Source organism: Peromyscus leucopus, chromosome 2 (genome assembly GCF_004664715.2).
Source record: "Peromyscus leucopus breed LL Stock chromosome 2, UCI_PerLeu_2.1, whole genome shotgun sequence".
Lineage (NCBI taxonomy): Eukaryota > Metazoa > Chordata > Mammalia > Rodentia > Cricetidae > Peromyscus > Peromyscus leucopus.
In genome coordinates, this window is record NC_051064.1 from 117,771,595 (window position 1) to 117,798,658 (window position 27,064).

Genomic DNA, 27,064 nt, shown 5'->3' on the forward strand with positions numbered 1-27,064 from the left:
TATATTCCCCAATATATCGTGCACCCTAATAAATTTATCTGGGGTCAGAGAACAGAACAGCCACTACACAGGCATAGAGGCCAGAAAATGGTGGCACACACACCTTTAATCCTAGCCTTCTGGAAGGTTGTGGCAAATGCCTTTAGTCCTAGCACTGGGAGGCAGAGGCAGGTGGATCAGTGAATTCAAGGCCAACCTGGTCTAGTGAGCAAGTTCCAGAACAGGCTCGAAAGCTACACAGAGAAAACCATGTCTTAAAGAAAAAAACAAAGTTACTGCTAAAATGAAAAGATAGAAGAGAGAAACTTGGCACTCCATTAAAAAAACAATAAACATCTGGGGCTGGAGAGATAGCTCAGTGGTTAAAAATACTAGCTGCTCTCCAGATGACCCAGGTTCAATTCCCAGCACCTACATAGCAGCTCACACCTATCTATAACTCCAGTTCCAGGGTACCCAACACCCTCATACAAACTTATATGCAGACAAAACACCAATGCACATTTTAAAAAACTGAAAAAAAATTAACGTCTCAATAAAAATGACTTACATGGTCAAATAGGAAAGCTACTATTTCTCTATTTCTGGCTTATAATCACACTTTTTTTTCCTTTATTTTATGAAACAAAGTTTCCTCAATTTTTTTTTTTTTTTTGGTTTTTTTTTTTTCCTAGACATGGTTTCTCTGTAGACCAGTATGACCTTACATTCAGAGAGATCCACCTGTCTCTGCCTCCCAAGTGCTGGGATTAAAGGCATGCACCACTACCATTCGAGACAAGGTTTCTTATATTGCACGGGTTGGCCCCAAACTCACTATCTTCCTGCCTCAGCCACCAAGAAGCTGGAACTAGAAGTTTATTTTTGTTGTTGTTGTTGTTTGTGGGTTTTTTGTTGTTGTTGTTATTGTTTTGGGTGGTTTTTGTTGTTGCTGTTGTTGTTTTGGTTTTTCTGGGGGGAGGGGTTGTGGTTTTTTTTTTTTAGACAGGGTTTCTCTGTGTAGTTTTGGTGCCTGTCCTGGATCTTGATCTGTAGAACATGCTGACCTCCCAACTCACAAAAGTCCGCCTGGCTCTGCCTCCCAAGTGCTGGGATTAAAGGCGTATGCCACTGCTGCCCAGCAACTACAAGTTCTTACTGCTACAATTATGGCACTAGAAAACTTTTACTTTAAACTACTGGATTTAAAGAGCAAAAGCATTTCAAAGATTATGAACTTATGTTATTGAATATACAATGCTTGTTTTTTGGAGACAGGGTTTCTCTGTGTAGCCCTGGCTGTCCTAGAACTCACTCTGTAGAACAAACAGGCTGGTCTTCAACTCAGAGATCCTCCTGACTCTGCCTCCAAAGTGTTGGGATTAAAGGCATGCATTACCACCACCACCAAACTGGATATACAATGTATAAAGATGTAATCTGTCAATAAAAAGAAAAAGAGAGAGAGAAACATTAAAAACTGAGTCCAGAGGAAGTGGTGTGACATTTATCAAATGCTGAAGAAAAACAAGTCAGCCCAGAAACAACACACATGAAAATACCCTGAAAAGCCAGGTGGTGGCGCACACCTTTAATCCTAGCACTTGGGAATCGGAGGCAGGCGGATCTCTGTGAGTTCGAGGCCAGCCTGGTCTACAAAGTGAGTTCCAGGAAAGGCGCAAAGCTACACAGAGAAACCCTGTCTCGAAAAACCATAAAAAAAAAAAAAAAAAAAAAGGAAAATACCCTGAAAAAAGATGACAGAGTCTGTGGACGGCAGACCTAGTCTAATAGGACAGCTAAGGGGATTTCTCTGAACAAAAGGAAAACAATAAGAAGAAACTCAAGAAAATAAGAAAAAAATGATATAGATAAATGTATTACCTTTCCTTTTGTAAACTATGGTTTTAAAATGTGTTAAAAGATGGCCTAGGAAGCTGGCTTAACTGGCAGAGTTCCTGCTACACAAGCATGATAAAATGAATTCCAATTCAAGAACTCATACAAAAAACCAGGCTCCAAAATTGCAACCCCAGCATTAGTTGGGTAGGAACAGAGAGATAGGTAGATCCCTGAAGTTCACTGGACATCTATCTACTCTGTCCAATCAAGCTTAGGGTTCGATGAGGAGACCCTGTCTCAAAAAATAAAGGTGGAGACTGATGGAGACACCTGATGTCTCTCTCTAACCTCACAACACACCTACACATACCAGCACATACACCACACTACAAACACAACACAACACAACAAATATGCTTCCAAAATAAAAAGTTAAAATATATTTATGATACAAAACATGAATCAGTGCTGTGGATATCACTCTATATAAATAAAACACTGATGGCCAGTGACCAGGCAGGAAGTATAGGCGGGACAAAGAGAGAGGAGAATTGGGGAAACAGGAAGGAGAGAGAGACACTGCAGACACCGCCAGGAGAAGCAGCATGTAAAGATGCCGGTAAGCCACCAGCCATGTGGCAAGGTATAGATTTATAAAAATGGGTTAATTTAAGATATAAGAACAGTTAACAAGAAGCCTGCCACGGCCATACAGTTTGTAAGCAATATAAGTCTCTGTGTTTACTTGGTTGGGTCTGAGCGGCTGTGGGACTGGCAGGTGACAAAGATTTGTCCTGACTGTGGGCAAGGCAGGAAAACTCCAGCTACAAATCAGTTCTGATGAGAGAGCCCAAGAAAAACTTAGAGGAAAAGTAATGAAATGAAGAATCAGCTGGGCGATGGTGGCACACAACTTTAATCCCAGCACTCAGGAGGCAGAGGCAGGCAGATCTCTGTGAGTTCAAAGCCATTCTGGTTTACAGAGTGAGTTCCAGAACAGCCAGGGCTACACAGAGAAACCCTGTCTTGAAAATAAATAAACAAACAAATAAATAACAAGAGGAATTAAAAAAAAGAAAGAAGTATGAAATATAGACAAAGCCTTATGAGTTTTTTTTTCCCTATGTAATGGTGAATTTTTTATTCATTTATTTTTTTGGAAACATATGGTTGAATTTATTATTTGGGAATTTCATACAATTTACCTCACCACACTTTCCATTCCTCTCAGGTCCATCATCCCACACTTGTGCCCTCCCCTCCAAAAAAATAAAACGCCAAGTCTAATTTGTGTTGATCATATATTCATTGGAGCATGGTCAAATTCCCGGTGGCTAGCCCCTTGAACATAATCAAGTCCTCCCCACCATCACCATCAGAAGCCATTAACTGTGAAGGGCTACACTTAAGGATCTTCATCCCAATAGCTTCCTTTCTGGATTATTTCCTTTTTGTGTCAGGGGAGGGACTGTCACAGAAGCCTTCAATATCCTTCATTCTCAATTATGAGTCTGTAGTCATAGATACCACTGCAAAAGAAGCTTCCTTGACTTGTAACAGCCCGGTCATGGACTTCCACATGGTTTCCAGGGGCAGCACAGACCACAGACATCTACACAGGACATCTATACAGCCTCTGGTGGCAGCACAGAACATGGACCTCAACATGGTCTCTGGCAGTTGCATGGACATGGACCTCAACATGGCTTCTGGAAACGGTAAAAACCATGGATATCAACATAGCTTCGAGATGCAGCATGGACCACAAACATCAACATGGCCTCCAGTGGCAGCACAAAGCAAGGATATCAACATGGCCTCAGGTGTCCTCACAGACCATGGATATCAACATGGCCTCCAGGGGCAGCAAGGACCATCCACAAACATCAACATGGTTTCCATCGGCAGCATCCACAGACACCAACATGGCCTCCAGCAGCAGCACAGACCACAGACATCTACAGGGCCTCTGGCGACAACTAGGACTAAGGACATCAATATGGCCTGCACTGGTAGCACCAAAAACAGAAGTCTTTTGAGAAGGCTTAATCCAGAAAACGAACAGTTCTTTATCTAGGACATCTTGCTGTTGCTCAGAGACGGGATGATTGTGCAAATGGGCAGTGCTTTTGGGGACAGAACCTGTGTGAGTTCCAGGCTGCTATATACCACCCTGTTTCACGAATCCTAATATGGTCTTATAATAAAAAACAGGAGCCAGATATCAGGGTCAAAGCTGAAAGATCAGAGAAGCAGAGCAAGTCACAGCCACCACCTCCTACCTCACCAACTCCTCAGCCTGAAAGAGTGTGTGAGTTCCTGTCTCTTCTCACCTTATATTCCTTTCTCTGCCCAGCCATATCACTTCCTGTCTCAACCTTCCTAGTGCTGGGATTAAAGGTGTATGCTACCACTGCCTGGCCTCTATGTTTAATCTGGTGGCTATCTATGTCCTCTGATCTTCAGGCAAATTTTATTTTGTTAAAGTATAAACAAAATATCACCACACCACCCTGCAATACTTGGCAATAATATGTTCCTTTGTCTGCTACAGCTGCATTCCCATACCTGTTACCCTTCCATACCTGTAGCCACTAAGAAATCTCTAGTTCTGTCTCGCTTCACTGACTGTACACTCACTCTGTTCCACCATCTTTCTCATCTCTTTATCACACATGTATTTATTTAAGCGGTGTTGCAAACTGCTATGTGTCACACCGTGTATTTATTTTTCCCCAAACAGCTTTACATGTAAATACTTATTGCAATAAGTCATTAGTCTGGTTCAAGATTTCTAAAGCATCATAAATACTAGGCTATCATCGAGACTCATCTCAGATATCATGTTGTTGCCCAGGGTCAGGTAATCTTGCAGCTGGGCAATGCTTCTGGGGGAAGATCAGAGAGAGCTCCATGCTGCTGCATACCCTGCTGCCCTCAGTGCCAGCCACTCAACTGGTTCCCCAGGCAACCGTGGTGCTTGCAGCCTCTGGGCAGCACTGTGGACCCTCACTCTCCTCCCCCTAGCAGAATGAACAGTGAGCAGCAGCAGAATGGTTCTATGCCCCAGGCTGCAGCACACCGGCTGCTGGCCTATTGGCACTCTGCTCCACCCCACCATCTTTTTTTCCAATTCATGAAATCACTTTTTTTTGGTTTGTTTTTCGAGACAGGGTTTCTCTGTGTAGCTTTGCACCTTTCCTGGAAACTCACTTGGTAGCCCAGGCTGGCCTCGAACTCACAAAGATCCACCTGCCTCTGCCTCCCAAGTGCTGGGATTAAAGGCGTGCGCCACCACCGCCTGGCTCATAAAACCACTTTTGAAAGTATCTTCCCTGCCTGCCTTTTTTGGTTGTTCTGGAGATACTGTAAGCTCATCCTCCACCAATGCGTCTCCCCTTGAAACTTCGTGGATCTCTCAGGCTCTCACGTAGTAGTAGTTTAGAAACTCAGAGGCCCGAGGGTGCTGGCAGCCGTTGTTTTTTCCAATTCATTATTTTTTAAGATTTGTTTTTTTGTTTTATGTGCTTAAGTGTTTTGCCTGCATGTATGTATGTGTACCACACACATGCCTTTGACCCTCAGAGGTCAAAGGAAAGCTTTGGATCCCCTGGAATAAAAGTTACAGATGGTTACAAGCTACCCTGTAGGTGCTAGGAATTGAACCCAGGTCCTGGGGAAAAGCAGCTAGTGCACAGTGCCATCTCTCCAACCCTAAGATAGTCGCTCTTACTTCAGATTTAAACCTATTATGCTACAGAGAATTAACTCTTGACTCCAAAGCCTGATATTTCTCCATACTATATTTAAATGATATAAAGAATTTCAAGCCAGGCAGTGGTGGTGGTGGTGGTGGTGGTGGTGGTGGTGGTGGTGGTGCACGCCTTTGATTCCGGCACTCAGGAGGCAGAGGAAGGTGAATCTCTGTGAGTTCGAGGCCAGTCTGGTCTACAAAGTGATCTCTAGGACAGGCTCCAAAAGCTACACAGAGAAACACTGTCTCAAAAAAAAAAAAAAAAAAAAAAAAAAAAAAAAAAAAAAAAAATTCAAGCAATTAATTTAAAAAAAAGAGAAAAAGAAAGGAAAAAAAAAAAAACAGCAAAATGTTTTTAAAACACTGAGATGCAGCAGGTTTAAAAACCTAACTGCTCCTGCAGAGGACACAAGTTCCATTCCCAGCACCCATGTTGTATGACCTACAATTACTCATACTCTAGCTCCAGGCGGATCCAATATCTCTGGCCTACATGGGTGCCTTTACTCACAAGCATATACCCCCACGTATACACACATTACAAAAAAAAAAAAAGGTAATAAACTGGTAACAAGAGTTGTCAAGGACATAGGGAAGCATCATTGATCAAAATACAAATTGGGGCCGGGCGTTGGTGGCGCACGCTTTAATTCCAGCACTCGGGAAGCAGAGCCAGGCGGATCTCTGTGAGTTCGAGGCCAGCCTGGGCTACCAAGTGAGTTCCAGGAAAGGCGCAAAGCTACACAGAGAAACCCTGTCTCGAAAAACCAAAAAAAAAAAATACAAATTGGAAGCCAGTTCACACCTTTGATCCCATTACTAAGGGGGAAGGGGGAAAGGTGGATCTCTGTTCAGCTCAACACCAGCCTAGTATGCATGCATATATATGCATATATGTATATGTATGTATGTATGTTGTATGTACATATTTAAATGTATTTATTTATTGTGAGATAGATATACACGTATAATAAATACATATAAAATATGTATTTATTTATTGTGAGATTTATATATATATATCTGTCTCACAATAAGTGAATACACATAAACATATATACACACATACATATTTGGAATAATTACATCAAAAAACAATTTGAAAATAGCACCCAACAAGAGAAACAATTGAACATGTGCAAAGATAGATAAGCATAAGATTATTTACTGCTGCACTATAATAAAGAGAATGGAATAACCTAAGGAACAGCCATTAAGAGAATAAACTGTCATTTATTCAAAGTATATCTGGACATGGTGGCAAATTCCTTTAATTCTGGCACTTGATAGATCTCTGTGTGTTGGAGGAAAGCCTGGTCATATAAAGATTCTAGGTCAGCCAGGGATATATAGACCCTGCCTCAAAAAATAAACAAATAAATAAAAGAAAGAAAAAGGAAGAATCAAAGTATTACTACAGATTAAAAAAAACAATCTGAATATAGCAACATAGATCAAGACTAGAAAACCAGCTGGGCAGTGGTGGAGCACACCTTTAATCCCAGCACTCAGGAGACAGAGGCAGGGAGATTTCTGTTGAGTCTGAGGCCATCCTGTTCTACAGAGCAAGTTCCGGTACAACCAAGGCTACATAAAGAAACCCTGTTTCAAAGAGAGAGAGAGACAGACAGAAAGACTGTCAAACCAAATTCCACTCATCTGTCAGAATCAGCTAGGAAGTTAAAAGTATTTTTATATTTTAAAAGTTGAAAAGCATCCAACAGTGGTGGCACACAGCTTTAAATCCCAGCACTCAGGAGGCAGAGGCAGGCAGATCTCTGAGTTTGAGCCAGCCTGATCTACAGAACCAGCAGGGCCACACAGAGAAATCTTGTCTCGAAAGACCAAACAAACAAAAAAACAAAAAATTGAAAAGCAAATAGAATACTACTTCATGAAATATTGTCAATATGAAAAATATCGAAATTACACATGAAATTCCCACTTCAGGGGCACTATGTAACTTTTCAGATAAGTTAACAGTTTTTCTCTTTTTTCTTTTTGAGATAAGCCCTCACATATTCCCAGGCTGGCCTCAAACTCTCTGTAACGCTAAAGATGACCCTGAACTCCTCCTGTCTCCATTTCCTGATTACAGTACACATTTGGGTTTCTGCAGCACTGGGGACTGAGCCCAGGGCTTCAATGCATGCTAAGCAAGTACCCTACAAACTGAGCTACATCCCAGCTTCTATGAGCTTATTTATTTCCATTATGTTATATGGATAATATCACAGTCTAACAACAAATTATAATCAAGGCCTCATGAGTGTAGGAGTAGTCAAAGATCTGTTGTACCAAAAGCAAAGGGAAGTAAGTTTTTTCAGATTTTCTATCAGGCTTGGGGAGCAAGGTCTTTTCTTATATTCAAAATGGTTGTGACTCAAAATTCTGTGGGCTCTGAAGGAATACACGGAAACTAAAACATTACACTGACTACACTGGGGTTGGAAAGTAGCTAGAAGTTGAGAAAATATGATTTTCCTTCCTCCTGAGCATCTACATAATGTTCTCTGCCCTCTAGCAGTTAGACAAAGGCCTGTAACTGAGTCTGGAAGTAAAATACAACTGAAAGTGACTATGCTGACCCATCATCCAGTTTCCTCAGGTGAACCTGCAAGAAACTAGATAGAGAATGGAAAAGTGTCTATCAGTCTAGGTCATTCTGAATGTATCTGTTACAGCAACCAGTATTCCCTAACTAATATAAAGACCAAAGCCTGAGCTAGTATAACAATGTCCCTTTATTTTACTAGTCAAAGGCAGGAACTAAATATCCCACATTACCTGAACAAAAGCACATTAACATTCCTTTGAAATAACTTTAAAAACTACTATCAACTATATCTAAATGCTCTGCTTCATAAATCATTCCTAAATACCTAACAGAAAGCCTAACAATATTAGAAAGTAGTTCTGCTTTGGTGAAACACAGGCAGAGGTACTATGTAGTGAAATAATCTCCACTCAATTAAGTATTAAAGGATTTTCAACAGCTCAATTTCTCCCTCAGTGAGCACTGCTAATACTATAATTGTCACAGCAGAGATATCATCTCAGAATTTAGAAATGAGGGCCACTAGAGCTTTGATTTTAATTATATTCTTAAACCAAGGGAAGATATATTCCATTCTATGACAATTTCTTGCTTGCTTGCTATGGGATGTCTTTCTATACACTGTGAATATGTGTTGTTCTCATTGGTTGATAAATAAAGCTGTTTGGCCAATAGTGAGCAGAATAAGATTAGGTGGTACATTCAAACTGAAGATGGAGACAAAGAAGGGTAGAGTAAGAATAGACGCCAGCTGTCCAAGGAGCAACAAGATGCCAGCAGACCAATAACACCACAGCCATGTGGCAACATACAGAGTAATAGAAATGGGTTAATTTAAGATCAAAGAGCTAGCTAACAAGAAGTCTGAGCCATAGGCCATACAATTTGTATATAAGCTTCTATGTGCTTACTTGGGACCAGGCAGCTGCAGGGACCCCGGTGGGACACAGGAAAACTTCATTTACACTTTCTCTTTTCTTTTCTTTTTTTCTTCTCTATGTAGCCCTGGCTGTCCTCAAACTCAGAGATTCTCCTGCTTCTGCCTCCTGAGTGCTGGGATTAAAGGTGTGTATCACCACCACCCAGCCTAAGACAATTTCTTTATTTATTTTATTTTTCTTTCTTTCCTTTCTTTCTTTCTTATTTAATCTTTTGTGGTTTTGTTTTGTTTTTTGAGACAGGGTTTCTCTGTATAACAGTCCTGGCTGTCATGGAACTCGCTTTGTAGACCCGGCTGGCCTCAAACTCACAGAGATCCTCCTACCTCTGCCTCCCAAGTGCTGGGATTTAAGGCGTGCAGTGGTGACCGCCTGGCTGTAAGACAGTTTCTTAATAAAGATATCTGTACATTTCCCTGAAGGGAAAAATGTACATATTAAAGCCTCCATTTCAAGTGCAGGTACACTTCTTGCCACAGTGCATGTGTGGAGCTCAGAGTAAACTTTCAAGAATTGGTTCTCTCCTTCCTTTTCATTAAGGCAGGGTCCCTCTTACTGTTTCTGCTGCACTTCATACTTCAAGCTAGACAGATGAGCTTCTGGTTGATTCTATTTCCACCTCTTACCTTGCCCACTGAAGTGCTAGAATTTACAGACATGTTTTTTATACTAGCTCCAGGTATCTAACTGTGGTCACCAGGCTTGCACAATAAGCACCTACCTATACCCATTCAGCCATCTCACCAGCAGAGAATCTATTACCTTCTGTAAAGAAGACAGAATTCAAAAAGCATTGAGATCTAGAAGAAAATCAGACATGAATTACTACCTTCAAGAAGCAAATGTTCTAATGTGGAAGAAAAACAACAAATACCAAAAATATGACAATAATATCAACAGAAGATATAAAATCAACAAATGGCTCAGCAATTAAAAGCACTGGCTGCTCTTCCAAAGGACCCGGGTTCAAATCCCAGCACCCACATGGCAGCTCACAACCATCTGTAACTCCAGTTCCAGGGGATCCAACACCTTCACAGACATGAATGCAGACAAAACACCAATGCATAGAAAATAAAATTTGAAAAGAAAAGAAAACAAGGGAGTGACCATGGGAGTAATTTTGGAAAGGATATTCCAAAAAGGTTTCTTTTTTTTTTGGTTTTTCGAGACAGAGTTTCTCTGTGTAGCTTTGCGCCTTTCCTGGAACACGCTTTGTAGAGCAGGCTGGCCTCGAACTCACAGAGATCTGCCTGCCTCTGCCTCCGAGTGCTGGGATTAAAGGCATGCGCCACCACCGCCAGGCCCAAAAAGGTTTCTTTAAGAAGCATTATCTCGCCAGGTGGTGGTGGCGCACACCTTTAATCCCAGCACTCGGGAGGCAGAGCCAGGCGGATCTCTGTGAGTTCGAGGCAAGCCTGGGCTACCAAGTGAGTTCCAGGAAAGGTGCAAAGCTACACAGAGAAACCCTGTCTCAAAAAACCAAAAACCAAAAACCAAAAAAAAAAAAAAAGCAAAGCATTATCTCAACAGACATGAACAAAATGAGAAAAACAGCTATATACATTCATCTGAAAAAGGGAATTCCAGGTACTGAAATCATCAAGTGAAAAACCACCAAGGCAGCTAGTGTGACTATAACTAGTTAACAAGAATGAAGAAATGAGACCAAGGAGGGCCAAGGGCCAGATTACAGAAAGTCTTATAGGACAAAGTCATCAGCACTTTGGACTTTGATCTTAACTGTGATGGAAGCAACTGTAAGATTTTTTAGTAGAAAAGTGACAAGCTCTTAATTAAGGTTTTACAGAATGATGTGCTAAGTGCAAAATATCACAGAAGGAAGAGACCAATAAGAATAGACTAGAGGGGTTGAGAGATGGTTCAGCAGTTAAGAGAACTGGTGGTCTCAGGTTCAATTCCCAGCACCCATATGGCAGCTCACAACTCTAATTCCAGGGAATCAGACACTCTTACAACAGGCATATATGCAGGCAAAACACCCATTCACATAAAAATAAAACACTGAAAAAAGAATAGAACTGAAAGATGAGTTAGGAGACTTATCCTAACTAACATGAAAGATAAGACAGGGTAAGATTCTATGTTCTTTTGAGGGGGTGGTTGGAGACAGGATCTCTCAGTGTAGCCTTGGCTGTCCTGGAACTCACTCTGTAGGCCAGGCTGGCCTCAAACTAAGAGATCCACCTGCCTCTATCTCGCAAGTGCTGGAATTAAAGATATACACCATCACCACCTGACTCTATAGTCTTACAGTATAGAGTAATGATGGAAACAAGTAGGGCAGTTTCCTCAATCTGAATGTAGTACCAAACAGACATGTGGAATGAAAGGTTAAGAATAGAATCAAAGAGCCAACAGATTGGCCCCGTGGGTAAAGGCATTTGTCACGTAGCCTAATGCCTAAGTTCCAGCTTCAGAATCCACATAGCAGGAGAAAATCAACTCCTTAAACTTGTCCTGTGACCTCCACATGTGTGCGAAGTACAAGCATACTCACACACATACATAAACACACAGTGTGGTGGTTTGGATGAAAAAGGACCCCATAGCTTCCTAGGGAGTGGCACTATTGGGAAGTATGACCTAGGAGTAGGTGTGGCCTTGCTGAAAGAAGTGTGTCACTGGGGGCAGGCTTTGGGGCTTCAGAAGCCTAAGCCAGACCCAATGTCATTCTCCCTTTCTGCTGTCTACCCATCTGGATGTAGAACTCTCAGCTCCTCTCCAGCACCATGTCTGCCTGCCTGCTTCTGTCTGTGACTATAATGGACTAAATCTCTGAACCTGTAAGCTAATCCCAATATTAAATGTTTTCCTTTACAAGAGTTGCCGTGGTTGGGGCTGGAGAGATAGCTCAGAAGTTAGAGCACTGGCTGTTCTTCCAGACATCCTGAGTTCAATTCCCAAAACCCACATAATGGCTCACAACCATCTATAATGAGATCTGGTGCCCTCTTCTGTTGTGCAGGCAAATATGCAGACAGAACACTCTGTGTGTGTGTTTGTGTGTGTGTGTGTGTGTGTGTGTGTGTGTGTGTGATTTATTAAAAAAAAAAAGAGAGAAAGAGTTGTAGTGGTCATGATGTTTCGTCACAGCAATAAAACCCTAACTAAGACACACAGATATACAATAAAAAAAAAAAAGTATTATAAAAAAAAAATCAAACAGATCAAATCAGTACTTGTTAGGTTTAAGGAGAATTGAGTCTAAGGCCATCTTCTAGTCAATGAATCCCTGGCCTACCTGGGCTACACAGTGAGACCTTGCATCATCAACAAAAACAACAACAAAATTTATGGAAAGATGGCTCATCTGTTAAGAGTTCTTGCTACTCTTCCCAAGGAATGGAGTTCAATGTCAGAAGGACAAACTCCACTGGCACCTGAACTCATGTGTATGTTCTCACAGACATACATAATTAAAATTTTTTTAAATCTATGACAGGTTCCAAGACTTGTTCTTAATAAATGAACAGAAGATGGTGGTGCTATTTGGTGACGTGAGAAAGTTTAGGGAAGACACAGACTGGTAAGTGAACATAAACCTAGTTTGAGCAAGCTAAAGAAATGGCTCAGTGATTAAGAGCACTGGCTATTCTTGCAGAGGAATGGGGTTTGATTCCCAACACCTACATGGTGGCTCACAAACATCTGTAACTCCAGTTCCAGAAGACCTAATGCCCTCTTCTGACCTCTGTGGGAACAGGGATGAAGATGCTGCACAAATATACACACAGGCAAAGCACCCATACACACATAAAAATAAATTTAAAAAAAAAAAAAAAGGAAAAAATACCCTTTTTTGTTTTTTGTTTTTGAAGACGGGGTTTCTCTGTGTAATAGCTTTGGCTGTCCCAGAACTTGCTCTGTAGAACAGGCTGGCCTCAAACTCACAGTGATCCATCTACCTCTACCTCCCAAGTGATAGGATTAATGCATGCACCACTACCCTCGGCCTTTTTTTTTAAAGATCCTTTTTCCAGCAGGTGGTGGAGGTGGTGTGGTGGTGGGGTGGCGGCGGCGGCGGCGGCGCGCGGCGGCGGCGGCGGCGGCGGCGGCGGCGGGCAGCAGCCCACACTTCTGGATCACAGCACTCCAGAAGCAGAGACAGGCAGCTCAAGGCAAGAGTTCAAGGCCAGCCTGGGCTGCAAAGGGAGTTCCACAACAGCAAGGACTGTTACACAGAAAAGTCCTGTCTCAGAAAACCAAAAAAAAAGAAAGAAAAGAAAAAGGGGGGTAGGGAAGTGGGAGTGAAAGAATGTGACAAATTAGCCAAGACTTTTTAAAAGTACCATATCTGTTAAATTGACAAGAATCATCAGTGAAAAAATATGAAGAAAATAATCACAAGAATAAATTTAACCAATTTTTTTTTAAAGACAGGTCTCACTACATAGCTCTGGCTGTCCTAGAATTGATTATACCTAGTAAAAATTTTAATTTAATCTATGTAAATTTATGAGGTACAATACAGTTTTAATACATTTCTATAGTATGTAATGATGAAATTAAGGCAATTAACATTGTCATCACCCTAAACAATTATGGTGGGGGTTGTGGATTTAGCTCAGTGGAGGAGCGCTTGCCCAAGCGCAAGGCCCTGGGTTTGATCCTCAGCTCAAAAAACAAAAAAACTGTATCTTACTGCACAAAGAAAACTAGGTTTTTTTAATTTGGTTTGGTTTTTCAGGACAGGGTGTTAGGATCCTGCTCTCACTCTTCCAGGTCTGGTGTCTTACATCATCAGGGGACCCAGGGCAACTAAGCATCCCCCACACCCACCACATGGTCACGCAATCCCCACCTTAAAAAGCCTGATGCAGATGACCACCACCCCACCCCCCACCCTCATCCACCACCACCCTGTGCTTTCTCTCTGCTCCCTCCCCAGCCAGGCCTGGCTTTCCCCCATCCCCTCTTCCTTTCTAATAAAGCTCTAAAAGGTACCACTGGGTTCTGCTGTGGTCCGTGACTTTTCCGCTGACCAACCAGCACCATTTAACCATCACTGGTGCCATGACTCGATAGAAAATTCTGCACACTCAGCAAACCTAGCTGAGGACCTGCTACTGACCAGCCACTGCCAGATCACTTTTCATTTTCCCAGCTGCTGGACCGGCCACCATGGCTCCTGCTGCTGTATCTCCATCACACACGTGCAATTGGTGAATCCCTTCCCATGGCTCCGCAGCCTGACCTATATTCTTTGGGCCAGACCTGGGGGGTGGGGGGTGGGGGTCGGTCTTTGGGCTGCACTGGGAAGGACACATTCTACCACCAGGTGGTTCACGTGCTGCATATGCTCCCAGCCCTTACTCATACCATGAGGACGGTTTGGGTAACCTGTGCTGATTCATAGATCCTCCTTGCCTCAGGGATGCTTGAGACAGGAGCCTAGGATCCCAGTTTGTTATTTTAATTTTTTTTTTCCTCTCTCTTGGCTGTAGCCATGGGACATAGGGGCGGATACCAGTAAATTTGAGGACATAAGAACTTCGCAGGAAATGAAGAGAGTTACCTTATCCTCAAGCTTCCTACTGAAGCTCTGAACCCTTCTCCCTCCCCCAACAGCCCCCTGCCACGTGCAATCACTTCTGTCTATCTGCCTTCTGCCCTCTGGCAGTGGATGGGCTTCTGCTGCTGCCTCTCACCCTAACTTAACTCCTCCCACTTGTTCTCAAGCTGCCATGAGAGGCACAGATGTCTGGAAGCAGGCTAGGATGCATGCAAATAAGTTTACATCAGGACCCACATGGAGATCACAGTAATCAGGATGGCTCTTCAGCCAGAGATCAGTTTATAGCCTGCCTCCTGGCAGATCTTCCAAAAGCTGTCCTCAAGCCAGCAAACATCAAGGAAAAAAAAATTCAAGACACGGAGTAAAATCCGTCTCTTGTCCCTCAGACCTCCCTGACATGGGACTAAAACCTAAGCACCTGGAGAGCAAGGCTTCTGACCCCCCAGGCAAAAGTGTCATCTGTGGCATTCAAGGTGTACCAAAGAAGAGATAAAAAGCCTGAGAATAAAATTGCCAGGTACTGGCACATGCTGGCTCCCAAAAACTGTTTGGTCCCTGTTTTAAGTGAGGAAAAAGATCACACGGACTAGTGAGTGCTCTACCAGGCTATCAGTTGAGCCTTGTTGAAATGCCACCTAGAACAACAAGTCCACTGACTGCCCCCAGGCACCAGCATGGCCTGTGAACACCAAGCCAGCAGACCTAGGCTTGGCCACAGGCTCGTTCACAGGAACCCAGAACGCACGCAGCATGGCAACAATCTGTTTCTCCTTCTGGACACCAAGCCACTAACCCAGTCCTGGGATTTTTGGGGTCTCATCTCTCCTTGTTTCCCTATTGTCGGGCTTACCCCACTCCCCAGATTAATGGCATGGTTACTTAATGAGAAAAGATTTTTCAGTTAAGATAGGAACTTTCACCGATGGTGGTGGCACACACCTTTAATCCCAGCACTCAGGAGGCAGAGGCAGGTGGATCTCTGTGAGTTCGAGGCCAGCCTGGGCTACAGAGTGAGTTCCAGGAAAAGTACCAAAGCTACACAGAGGGGGAAAAAAAGAAAAAAGAAAGAAAAGAAAAGAAAAAAAAAAGATAGGAGCTTTTATTTCATTGCTCCCTTCCATGTGCCTCACTCCAGACCCACCTGTCTGTGCTTACAGGGCCCTGATCTTTGCCTTGTCCCTAGTTCCAAAGAAGTAAGTTCTCATGCACCACAAGTTTTTCTCTTCCCAATTCCCTGTTCTAACTCACTGCCCAGCTAATGGTACAGGACCACCACAGAACTGGAGTCCAGAGATCATCAAGGAAGAAACTGTAACAGCTAAAAGGTATTTACACCCTCAGACCCAAAAATGTCTGGACTCTATAAAAACAGACTTTAATCTGGGCTCTGCAAAAACAGACTTTAACATAACTATCTATTACTGTTAAATGCTCTCAACAATTGATCACCTATGTCTCCGGGATGCTAAACTAGTAAAGGAAACAGGTACCTTAAACAATCTGTCTCTGATAAAGCTTAAAAACATGTTCCAATCTCTCTGTCTCTCTCATTAACACTAATCAATACAAGCAGAGTACTAAACGCTACCATGGTCATTAATTTTCTCATGGCTGCTTCTTAACATGTTCAAAATTTTTCCCAAGCTCCAGAAACCTGCTTAAATCCATCTGGACAGATTGCCATTTTTACTATGTTAATCCCACCTATCCATGAGCATGGGAGATCTTTCCATTTTGTGATATCTTCTTCTCAATTGAGTTTCTTATTATGGATATTAACCCCTAAATCAGATAATCAACAAAAGTCTTTTCCCATTATATAAGTTGTCTCTTCAGGGTTTCCATTACTGTGAATAGCTTTCAATTTTATATTAGCCATTTATCTATTTTGCTCTTGTTGCCAGAGCTTTAGATCTTATCCAAAAATCCTTGCCTGGTGCAGTGTCGCTCGCACATTTTTCTAGTAGTTTCAGGCTTTTTCATTTAACTCTTTATTTATTTATTTATTTATTTATTTATTTATTTTTATATATTTTATTTTACAATACCATTCAGTTCTACATATCAGCCATGGGTTCCCCTATTCTCCCCCCTCCCCCCCCCTCCCCTTACCCCCAGCCTACCCTCCATTCCCACCTCCTCCAGGACAAGTCCTCCCCCGTTAACTCTTTAATACATTCTGAGTTGATTTTTATGTATGGAGTAAGGGGTAGGGAAAGGGTCTAGTTTGCTTCTGCATGTGCATATCTAGCCATTACAGCACAGAGATGATCCTTTCTTCAATGTATGTACTTAACATATTCATCAAAAATCAGTTAGCTGTACAACCAGGTGGTAGTGACACATGCATTCAATCCCTACACTTAGGAGGCAGAGGCAGGAGGATGTCTGAATTTGAGACCAGCCCAGTCTACATAGTGAGTTCCAGAACAGCCAGGGCTATACAGAGAAACCCTATTATCTAGGGGGGCGGGGAGGCGCGGGGATTAAGTTAGCTGTAGATGACTGAATTTAAGCACTAGATTCTCTATTCTAGTTTTCTGATTTATATGTCTATTTCTATGACAATACCATGATGTTTTGATCATAGCTTCCTAGAGTTTTTTAATTATTATTCTTTTAGATTTATTTTTCAGTTTATGTAATGAGTGTTTTTGCTTGCACATATGTATGTGTACCATGTGTGTTCAAATGTCTTGTGGAGGACAGAGAGGGCATCAGGTCCCCAGGAACTAGAGCTGTGAATGCCTGTGAGCCAACCTGTGAGTGCTGGGAATCAAACCAGGGTCCTCTACAAGAGTAAGCACTCTTAACCACCATCTTTTCAGCCGACTTTCTAGAATATTTTAAAGTCAAGTGTTATATAATGCCTCTAATTTTGCAAGAACAAAACTCTAAGGTTGGCCTTAGATAAGTAGGAACAGCAAAAGGAAGGCAAAGGATATACTAAATATGTATACAAGTTGATTGATTTGTAAATAAATTTTAAATTTATTATTAGGTTTTTGGGGTTTTTTGGTGGTTTGTTTTGTTTTGGGTTTTTTTTTGTTTTGTTTTGTTATTTTGAGACAAGGTAGCTCTGGCTGTCCTGGAACTCTTTCTGTAGACTAGGCTGGTCTTGAAATCACAGAAAAATGTATATTGTTTTATGCCACAGAGAAAGCCATTGTTTTTGGTGGTGGTGGTAGTGTTATAAGGGTGGTGGTGTGGGATGTAATAGAAGGCAGTATGTTTTATCATGATTTCTGTGCCAGTGATTTTAAAACAAATTGAAAGTTGGTCCCAAGAAAGATAAATTAACAGAAATGAAATAACTTAAATTAACTGTTATAAATTAACAGAAATGAAATAACTTAAATTAACTGTTGTGGGATATTTATACACTGCGTGAAGGTGTATTGCTGTGACTGGTGTAATAAAAAGCTGAACAGCCAATAGCTAGGCAGGAGAGGATAGGTAAGATTTCCTGGGGGAGAGAGAGGAGGAGGAGGAATCTAGGCATGCAGATTATGCCAGCAAGATACTGAAGAAGTTGGAAATACAGTACAAAATAGAGGTAACTGGGTCACATGAAAGAACACAGATTAATAAAAGCAGGTTAATTTAAGTTGTAAGAGCTAGTGGGTCAAGCTTAAGCTAATAGCCCAGCTTTCATAATTAATATGTCTATTGTCATTATTTGTGGGCTGGTGGTCATGACAAGAAAGTACTGCTACAATTGGCACCAAATGTCTAGCACGCAAGTCTACCTAGGGCCTGAACAAGCTGGGGGTTGGGAGGACTTCCCAATAGACTCCATGCTCACAGTGTACAGAGGTGCCGCTCTTTTAAGAGGCCCTGCTACTAGAACTTGATAGGGTTTTATGAGCAGCAGGCAGCGCACCACTCAGTGGCCAGAGACTAGATAGAAATGCCTACTGCAGCATGGACCAGATTTGATTGGGGGAAACCTCCTGAAAATCTTGACTGAAAATCTTGACTACAGACATAAAGAAAAACAAAACAAAACAAAACAAAAACAAAAAAAAAAACAAGAAAAACTACAAGTCAAGCTCTGAGACTGGATGAGACAAGAAAAAATCTTGCTGGCTACAGAGTCCTCATGACTTATTAATACATGTCATCCTTTCATATAACATGGATAGAAAATTTATATTATATTACAGTTTGGTTACACAGTCTAAATGGACTTAAAAAGTTGACAGATGCCTTTTACCTGCTCAAACATAAAATAGAAAATCATCTATAGCTGACTTGTTCACACTGCATATTCCATACTTATGTTAACACAGATAAGTGTATTACCTTTAAAAGTTTAGCCAGCGGCTAAACTCAGGAGGCAGAGCCAGGCGGATCTCTATGAGTTCGAAGCCAGTCTAGTCTACAGAGTGAGATCCACAACAGGCACCAAAACTACACAGAGAAACCCTGTCTTGGGGGCGGGGGAGTTTGTGTTTTTAGAACAAATGGACCACACACCAATGAAGACAAGTAGCCCAGGTGATCCAACCTCTCAGAATGTCTTTGTTGCAGTTTCCTCAAAATTCTGCATCCAGAACAACTTCAAAGCTACAAGCTGAGATGGTCCAGCCTCACAGAATACTTCAGCCAGGACATCAGATAAGCTCTACACTTTCCCACTACACAGAGACTAAACAAAAATATTACAGCTAGCTCTCCCAGGACTTGACTAGTATCCCAATTTTCTCAGGGTCCCTAAAATATGTCATTGCCCCTAGATAGCAGGAAGCAGACAATGTCCACATTCCCAAGAGGTGGGGTGAGTAGTTTTTGGTCATTTTGTGGATTATGGATATTTATCATCATTTAGGGGATTGGTTACAAGTTTTTACTGGTCATGATCAGGGAAGAAACAAAGCAAAGGAGATTAAATTTAAGGATCTCTTTCTGAAAAGAAAAAGGGAACACAGAAATGATAGGATAAAAGGGTATTGAATCTACTTTTAAACTAAAAAAGTAACTACTAGTCTCAAATATTTTGCACTGGTACGGAATTTTTATATATTGATACAAATTTAAGGCTACTTTTGTTATACTGTATATGTTTCTACTCTTGTTTAAGGTATTGTACCTATGCAGCTCATTTAAAAATGTAAAGTTTTAGTCCTTGAAAGCTATTTAGAAAAATAAAGAAATACATAGTTATTAAGTTAATAGTCATCTATAACAATCACATTTATAGTCATATTAGGTATGTTTTCGAGGTTAAACATTTATATTTTAGAAAGATAGGTGATCTTCAAACACTTCAAAGACCTACAGAATATGGCATTTAAAATGTTTTGTTAATAGGGCTTTTCATGACAGTGAGATATACCTGCTCCTGGCAGCACCAATTTACTTCAAAAACAGAATGGTGGGCATTCAAGAACCTCCATATAGAATTTGCTTTCTATGTGGCAATGCTACTGGGCAAGAAACTACCCTTGCCTCAACTGCTGACAGTATGCTGTCCAAATTGGACAAGCAGGACACAAAAAAAGGCAATGGCCGAACTTTGCCAAGACAAGGTAGGACAGTCCTTCAAAATTCCTGCTTCACAGAATAGTCTGTCAGATATTCTAAGCCTGTAGGCCGAAGATGGATGTATCAACATTGCAGAGAAATCTTGGGTGACTGTCCAGGCAGCCAGCTGTCTCTGTCATTTTCATAGTTTTGGGAGTCGTTTTCAGGTCTCTGATGGGGTTGAAGACTAGATAGTTATAGTTTTCCAGTTTTCCTTGTTACCCAATTCAGAAAAGAAACTTACATATGATATGTAAAGTTTATAAGGTTGAGAAATACAAAAGCTCAAGTTGTCTATTTCAGAAGATTTTAAGGTCAAAAAGATATTTTTAGGGTGGTAATACAAGTTATGATAGAAAGTGGTTTAGATATAAAACTTTGGATTAAGATAAGATAGATTAATACAGTACTTTCTCCAAATTTTCCAAATACATATGGACTAGACATTGTAAATGTAATTCTTACCTGATAATTGTTCTTATTGTATATAGTTTTATTGTATTAGAATTTAGAACTTTCATTTTATATTTAGACCAAAAAGGAGAAAATGCTGTGGAACATTTGTGCACTCTGTGAAGATGTACTACTGTGAGTGGTGTAATAAAAATCTGAATGGTCAATAGCTAGGCAGGAAAGAACAGGCAGCAAATAGGCTTTTCTTTGGGCCACTAGCTCACAAAAAAAAGACACAGAAACTTCTATTAATGACAGCTCAGTCTTAGCTTAGGCTCATTTCTAACTAACATAAATTAACTCACTTCTATTAATTTACTTTGTCTCGTGGCTTTATTACCTCATCTCTGTAATGCCCATCCTGCTTGCTCTGTATCTCCTGTTGTTTCTACCTTCTTCTCCCCAGTGTCCTCTCTGCCCGGAAATCCTGCCTAGCTATTGATTGTTCAGCTTTTTATTAAACCAATCAGAGTAACTCATCTTCACAATGTACAAAAAGATTATTCCACAACAGCAGTATTTCCAGGGAGAGAAAGGAAGAGGAGGAGGATTACGCCAGCAAGACGCCAGGGGACACTGAAGAGGTCAGACATTCAGTACAGATGTAGAGTAAGTAGAGGTAACCCAGCCACAAGGAAGAAGGTAGATTAATAAAAGCAGATTAATTTAAATTATAAGAGCTAGTGGGACAATCTTAAGCTAATGGACAAGCCTTCATAATTATCAGTAAGTCTATGTGTCATTATTTGAGGGCTGGTGGTCCTGACAAAAAAAGTACTGGCACAGCACAAAAGGGGAGAACTAAAACACTGATTTTTTTCTTCTTTCATTCCACACTTATTAAGCATCTACTATACTACTAGGAGTGGATAAAAGAATATATTACAAAACAAAGAATATGTATTTCACACTTAATCACTATGTGTTTTCCAACTTTCATTTTATTGTCTGAGAACCTAATGTTCTACATTTTGGGTCACAGAATTTTGAGAAATGGAATTTCAAGAGATTGCTAGATATCTGAAGCCCACCTAAGGATTCTCTAAAGATTCCACATGGAGGGGCTGGAGAGATGGCTCAGAGGTTAAGAGCACCGCTTGTTCTTCCTGAGTTCAATTCCCAGCAACCACATGGTGCTCACAACCATCTGTAATGAGATCTGGTGCCCTCTTCTGGCCTGCAGGGATATGTGCAGGCAGAACACTGTATACATAATAAATAAATAAATCTTTTTTAAAAAAATTCCACATGGAAAAAGATCTTCTGTTATAGTGATATTTTATTTGTGCTGAAATGTGATTTTATTTGTATGTTAATAAAGTTGCCTGAGGATCAAAGCTAAGAGCAAGCAGAAGTCTGGTAGTGGTAGCACATGCCCTTAATCCAATCACATGGCAGGCAGAATCTCTGTGTGTTCAAGGACACAGTCAGCATGAGGACACACGCCTTTAATCTCAGTACCAACCATAGAGATCTGGCGGTCTGTATAGACAGGCAGTGACAAGAAAGTCATGTGGTTGGGTTTACAGCCAATGAGAAGGCAGAACAGAAAGGCAATAAAAAGACAGGACAGGAAGAAGGTCTCTCTCTCAAGGGAAGGACAGCAGCTAATGGTAAGATAAGGTGGTCTTAGCTCTTGGTTACTGCTCAATCTCTGGGCTTTTAACTCTTTATTTGGCTCTATGTTTCTTATTTAATAAGACCCGTTTAGAATTACATCTACATTCTGACTGTAAGCTTGAGTAGAATTTTAACAGAGAAGAGCTTTACAAACTAACAATAACTACATGAAAATGCCTAACAATTAACAAGTGTTTACTGAATGCATATATATTTTAGTTAAAACTTAAGAGGTGGGCAAGTTCCAGACAGCCAGGGCTACACAGAAACCCTATCTTGAAAGACCAAAACAAAACAAACAAAAAACATACATACATACACACACACTGAGTCTTAGTTAAAACATTAAGCACAAAGTTGGCAATGCAGATCTAAGAAAGTCAGGCCTAAAGACTTGAATGACTCTACCAGGAGGTTCTATAACACAATCATGAATGAATGAATGAAAGACTACAGACCTTTGTTCTACATCCAAGCACTTCCCATGTAAGAGCTTGCTACAGAATGGAGTGCAATAAAGAAAAAAGGTAGGAGCCAAGGACTGTTTTAAGAACAGGAAGAGAAAAACAAAAACAGGAGGGAGTCAGAGAAACAGCAATGGGATGAGTATGAGGGTAGAGCACATGGTCAACAGTAGCAAATAGTTCGCATACCTTGAGAGATAAAGATTAAGGAAAAACTATGAATTTAATTATATAAAAAGTTCTCTGAGCCATTCACAGAATTCTCTTTGTAACTCTTTCACAATGAGACTTTTCACAAATATCCACACCCTATTTTAAGTTGCAAAATAAGTTTTAGTATGGCTACACTTATACAACAATGAAATTATACAAAATTATACAACAATGAAAAAGCAAAGTATTCCTATAGAACTAACACAGAAGAGATACACAGAAATTATTTCAATAAAATAATTCAGTACCAAAGAATACAAACTTCATGATTTTTATTTACATGAGGTATTAGCTAAAAAGCAATTTATGGTGCTAAGGGTGGAAAGTCTGGTTAACTTTGAAGAAAAGTAAAAGAAGTAAGGGAACATTTTGGGAACGGGAAATGTTCTCCACCTTGATCTAAGTAGTGGACATATTAGTCTATAAAAATTCATAGGCTGAATGAACCTTAGATATTTGCACTAAACTAAGCCAAATCTCAATTTAAAAAGTAAGCCAAATCATGACCTTGAAGGCAGTTTGGGAAAAGCTTAAGTATACAAGACGAACCATAATATAAAGATTATATATACAAAGTGAAAGAAATTGAGACAGAATACAAACTCAAGAAGGTTGTTGGGCCGACGGTGGTGGCACACGCCTTTAATCCCAGCACTCTTTAATCCCAGCACTCTTTAATCCCAGCACTCGGGAGGCAGAGCCAGGCGGATCTCTGTGAGTTCAAGGCCAGCCTGGGCTACCAAGTGAGTCCCAGAAAGGCTCAAAGCTACACAGAGAAACCCTGTCTCAAAAAAAAAAAAAAAAAAAAAAAAAAAGTTGTTGGTAAGGCAACAAGATAAAGCATATTAGGAGAGAGGAGATAATACATTTCAAGAAAACTATAGGTTTTATTTTATTTGAGCTATAAGAAAGAGAACATAACTAAGATCTTTAACAGACAAAAGGGTGTATCAAGGATTTAGCCTCAGAGAGACATTTCTTTCTCTGTGGCTGCTAAGGATGGGTGAATATAGAAATTATCTTTAAAAAGAGCTAAGAGCCTGGAGAGATGGTTCAGCAATTAAGAGTACTTGCTGCTTTTGGAAGGCACCTGGGTTAGGTTCTCTGCAGCCACCAGCAGCTCACAAATGTCTGTAACTCTAATTCCAAGAGATATGACACCCTCTTCTAAATTCCAAATTATGTGATGTACTAACATACATGCAAGCAGACACTCATATACATAAAAAATTAAAATAAGGTGGGGCGGGGGGCAAGATGGATCACTGGTTAAGAGCACTAGCTGCTCTTTCTGAGATCCAGAGTTCAATTCATAGCAATCACACGTCAGCTCACAACCATGTACAGTGAAATCTGATGCCCTCTTCTGGCATAAAGGTGTACATGCAGATTAAGCACTCATACACATAAAATAATAAATCTTTACAAACAAATAAAACAAAAAATGTTTTTTTCAAGACAAGAGTTTCTCTGTGTATCCCTGGCTGTCCTGGGACTCTCTCTGTGTAGTACAGGCTAGCCTCAAAGTCTGAGATCTGACTGCCTCTGCCTCCCAAGTGCTGAGATCCCAACACCACACAGCTAACAAAATCTTTTTATATATATAATTTTTTTGTTTTGTTTTGTTTGTTTGTTTGTTTTTCGAGACAGAGTTTCTCTGTGTAGTTTTGGAGCTAGTCCTGGATCTCTCACTCTTTAGACCAGGGTAGCCTCAAATTCACAGAGGTCCGCCTGGCTCTGCCTCCCAAGTGCTGGGATTAAAGGCGTGCGCCACCACTGCCCAATTTTTTTTTTTTTTTTTTTTTTTTTTTTTTTTTTTTTTTTTTTCGAGACAGGGTTTCTCTGTGTAGCTTTGCGCCTTTCCTGGAGCTCACTTGGTAGCCCAGGCCTCGAACTCACAGAGATCCGCCTGACTCTGCCTCCGAGATTAAAGGCGTGCGCCACCACCGCCCGGCTGCAAAATCTTTTTAAAGGGGGAATTGGGCTGGAGATATGGCTCAGCTTCTGGCTGCTCTTACAGAGGACCTGGATTTAATCCCCAGCACCCACATGGCAGCGATCTGACACTCTCACACAGATTTACATGCAGGCACATAAAATAAAAAAATTTTTTAAAAGAGGGGGAGATCAAGTAGCCTTGGGCATGTCACTGAAGCATACAATAAGATCAACTGCATCAGGTAAACTAAGTCAGAAGAGGAAACACATTTCAAAAGTTTTGAATAGGTACTAGAAGTCAGCAATCTAGAAGTCCTGGCAAAGCTCTAAGACTCAGAGAATAAAAAGCGGGGAAACAAAGAGGAGGCAGTTAAAAACCATAGGCTAACATAGTATAACAAAGTATATAATGATGCCGAAGGTAGCTTATTTTATGTGAGGGGCAAGAGACAGGAGCTCTTGGGACTCAAGGATGGGGTCTCAACTGGGGTCTGAAGCAGAGCTGTACAAAAGCAATGCTGCCCCTGGAGTTCATTACTACAGAACACTTTTCTACAAATCCACCAAAATCAGGGATCCTCCAATGTTCCTTCTTGCCAATCTCCTTTCACTGAACTTCTACCGCTGTGAGTGGCAGTTTATCCTTTCTGATAAACTTTGCTGACCTTTATTCCCTACTCATAAATACACCTACTGTTGTCTAGTAAAGTATATAAACACATCCAGTCCATTCGGAAATCTCACGAGTACTTTTACATTTCTATCTATTTTCCCATGAAGGGTAAACTAGAAGGCATAGCCTTCAGCTACGGGTTCTCTGTCCACAGCACCGGCCTTGAGACTGCACACATGCAGCTATTTTTTTTTTAAAGTGGTTTGTCGTTAAGGAGATGGCTACTGAGGAGAATGTTAACGATTCTGAATACTTGCCTATAAAAGTATAATGATCACCAAATCAAAATGCTAAGGAATGCCCCGTTTTTGTAAGTGTGGGGACAAACAGTCAACATTATCAAGCTGGCATTCCTCCCTTAAACTATTCACTCCTCTAGATAACTCGATTTAATAAGCCTACTCTTTGCTGCTCATTCACCCGTCTACATTCCAGCACCCCTTCTCTCCGTCCAGACCCGAGACTACAAATGCCCCCAAGAACCATTTTATTCATTCCTCCAACCCGCCCTTCCCCAAGTCCACTTGCAACCCCGGGCCCCCACCTTCATTTCCCCACTCCCCTTTCCTCAGCCTCCTCAGACCTCCCACTCCTCCCAACCGACTCAGTCCCCACCCCTCACCGCCGCAGCCCTCCCGCGAGGTCCCCTCCCCCACGGCGCCCACCCTCGCCCGCCGACCCCAGCCCGCCTCACCTGCTCCCTGCCGTCGGGCCCCGCGGGCCCGCTCCGCTCCTCCAGTCGCTGCCTCCCGGGCGGCGCTCGCCGGCGCGGGGGCAAAGGCTGCGGCTGGGACAACTCGGCCGCCCGCGGAGCCGCATCCTCCCGGCCGGCGGGCGGCGGCTGCGGCCGCTCGCGGCAGCGACTCCGCTTCATCTCCGTGTCTGGGCCCCGCGGGCGTCAGCACCGCGACTGCGCCGGCCTGCCTCGGCCCCGGGCCGCAGCGCTGCCGCGGCAAGCCCGGTCCACAGCCACCATGGCCCGGCGGGCGCTCGAAGCCACCCGCACCCGGCCCGCGGCGTCTCCGCGCTTCCTGTGGGCTCAGGCGCCGAGACCTTCCCGGCGCGCCTCACGGAGGCAGCATAGCCACCGCCGCGCCCTCCACGCCCGGCACACGCTCGGCCGGCCACCCGCCGCCGCTGCGGGCTCCGCAGCCAGCCGCCGGCCCGCCAGCCCGCCGGCCCGCCCCGCCCCTCGCGCGCGCGCGCGCGCGCACGGCCAGCCCGCCTGCCGCCCCCGGCGCGCGGCCTGCCGCGCACGCGCTGGCGAACGGTCACGAAGACCCGCCCGCGGCCGCGCCGCGCGGGCTGAAGCGGAAGGGGGCGGGGCTCCCGGCGCGTCCGCGGCGGCTGCGGGAAGCCCATTGATTCTTCCATGCATCCCTTTGGTCAAGTGCCTGCGGAACCGAGCGCTGTCCAGGCTGGGGAATCTGAAAATGACTTCCAACGGGAGGGGCGAGACCAACGCACTGTGTACCCTGAGGTGCTCGCCTGCCTCGCACCTCGCTCCGCACAGACAAGTTGGCTCATCCTCATGATACAGATAAAGAGACTGGGATGGAGGGAAACGA

The 27,064-nt window shown here is 42.3% G+C and overlaps 1 protein-coding gene across 1 annotated transcript in view; it reads right to left on the reverse strand.

Annotated features, from left to right (window-relative positions):
• The window catches only part of Mast2 (microtubule associated serine/threonine kinase 2), a 173,155-nt gene extending 146,522 nt beyond the window's left edge, over nt 1-26,633 (reverse strand). Inside the window, 1 exon segment of the mRNA XM_028889534.2 lies at nt 26,191-26,633. Coding sequence (XP_028745367.1) covers nt 26,191-26,370 — 180 coding nt within the window. The 5' untranslated portion in view covers nt 26,371-26,633.
• Nucleotides 26,634-27,064: the final 431 nt, after the last annotated feature.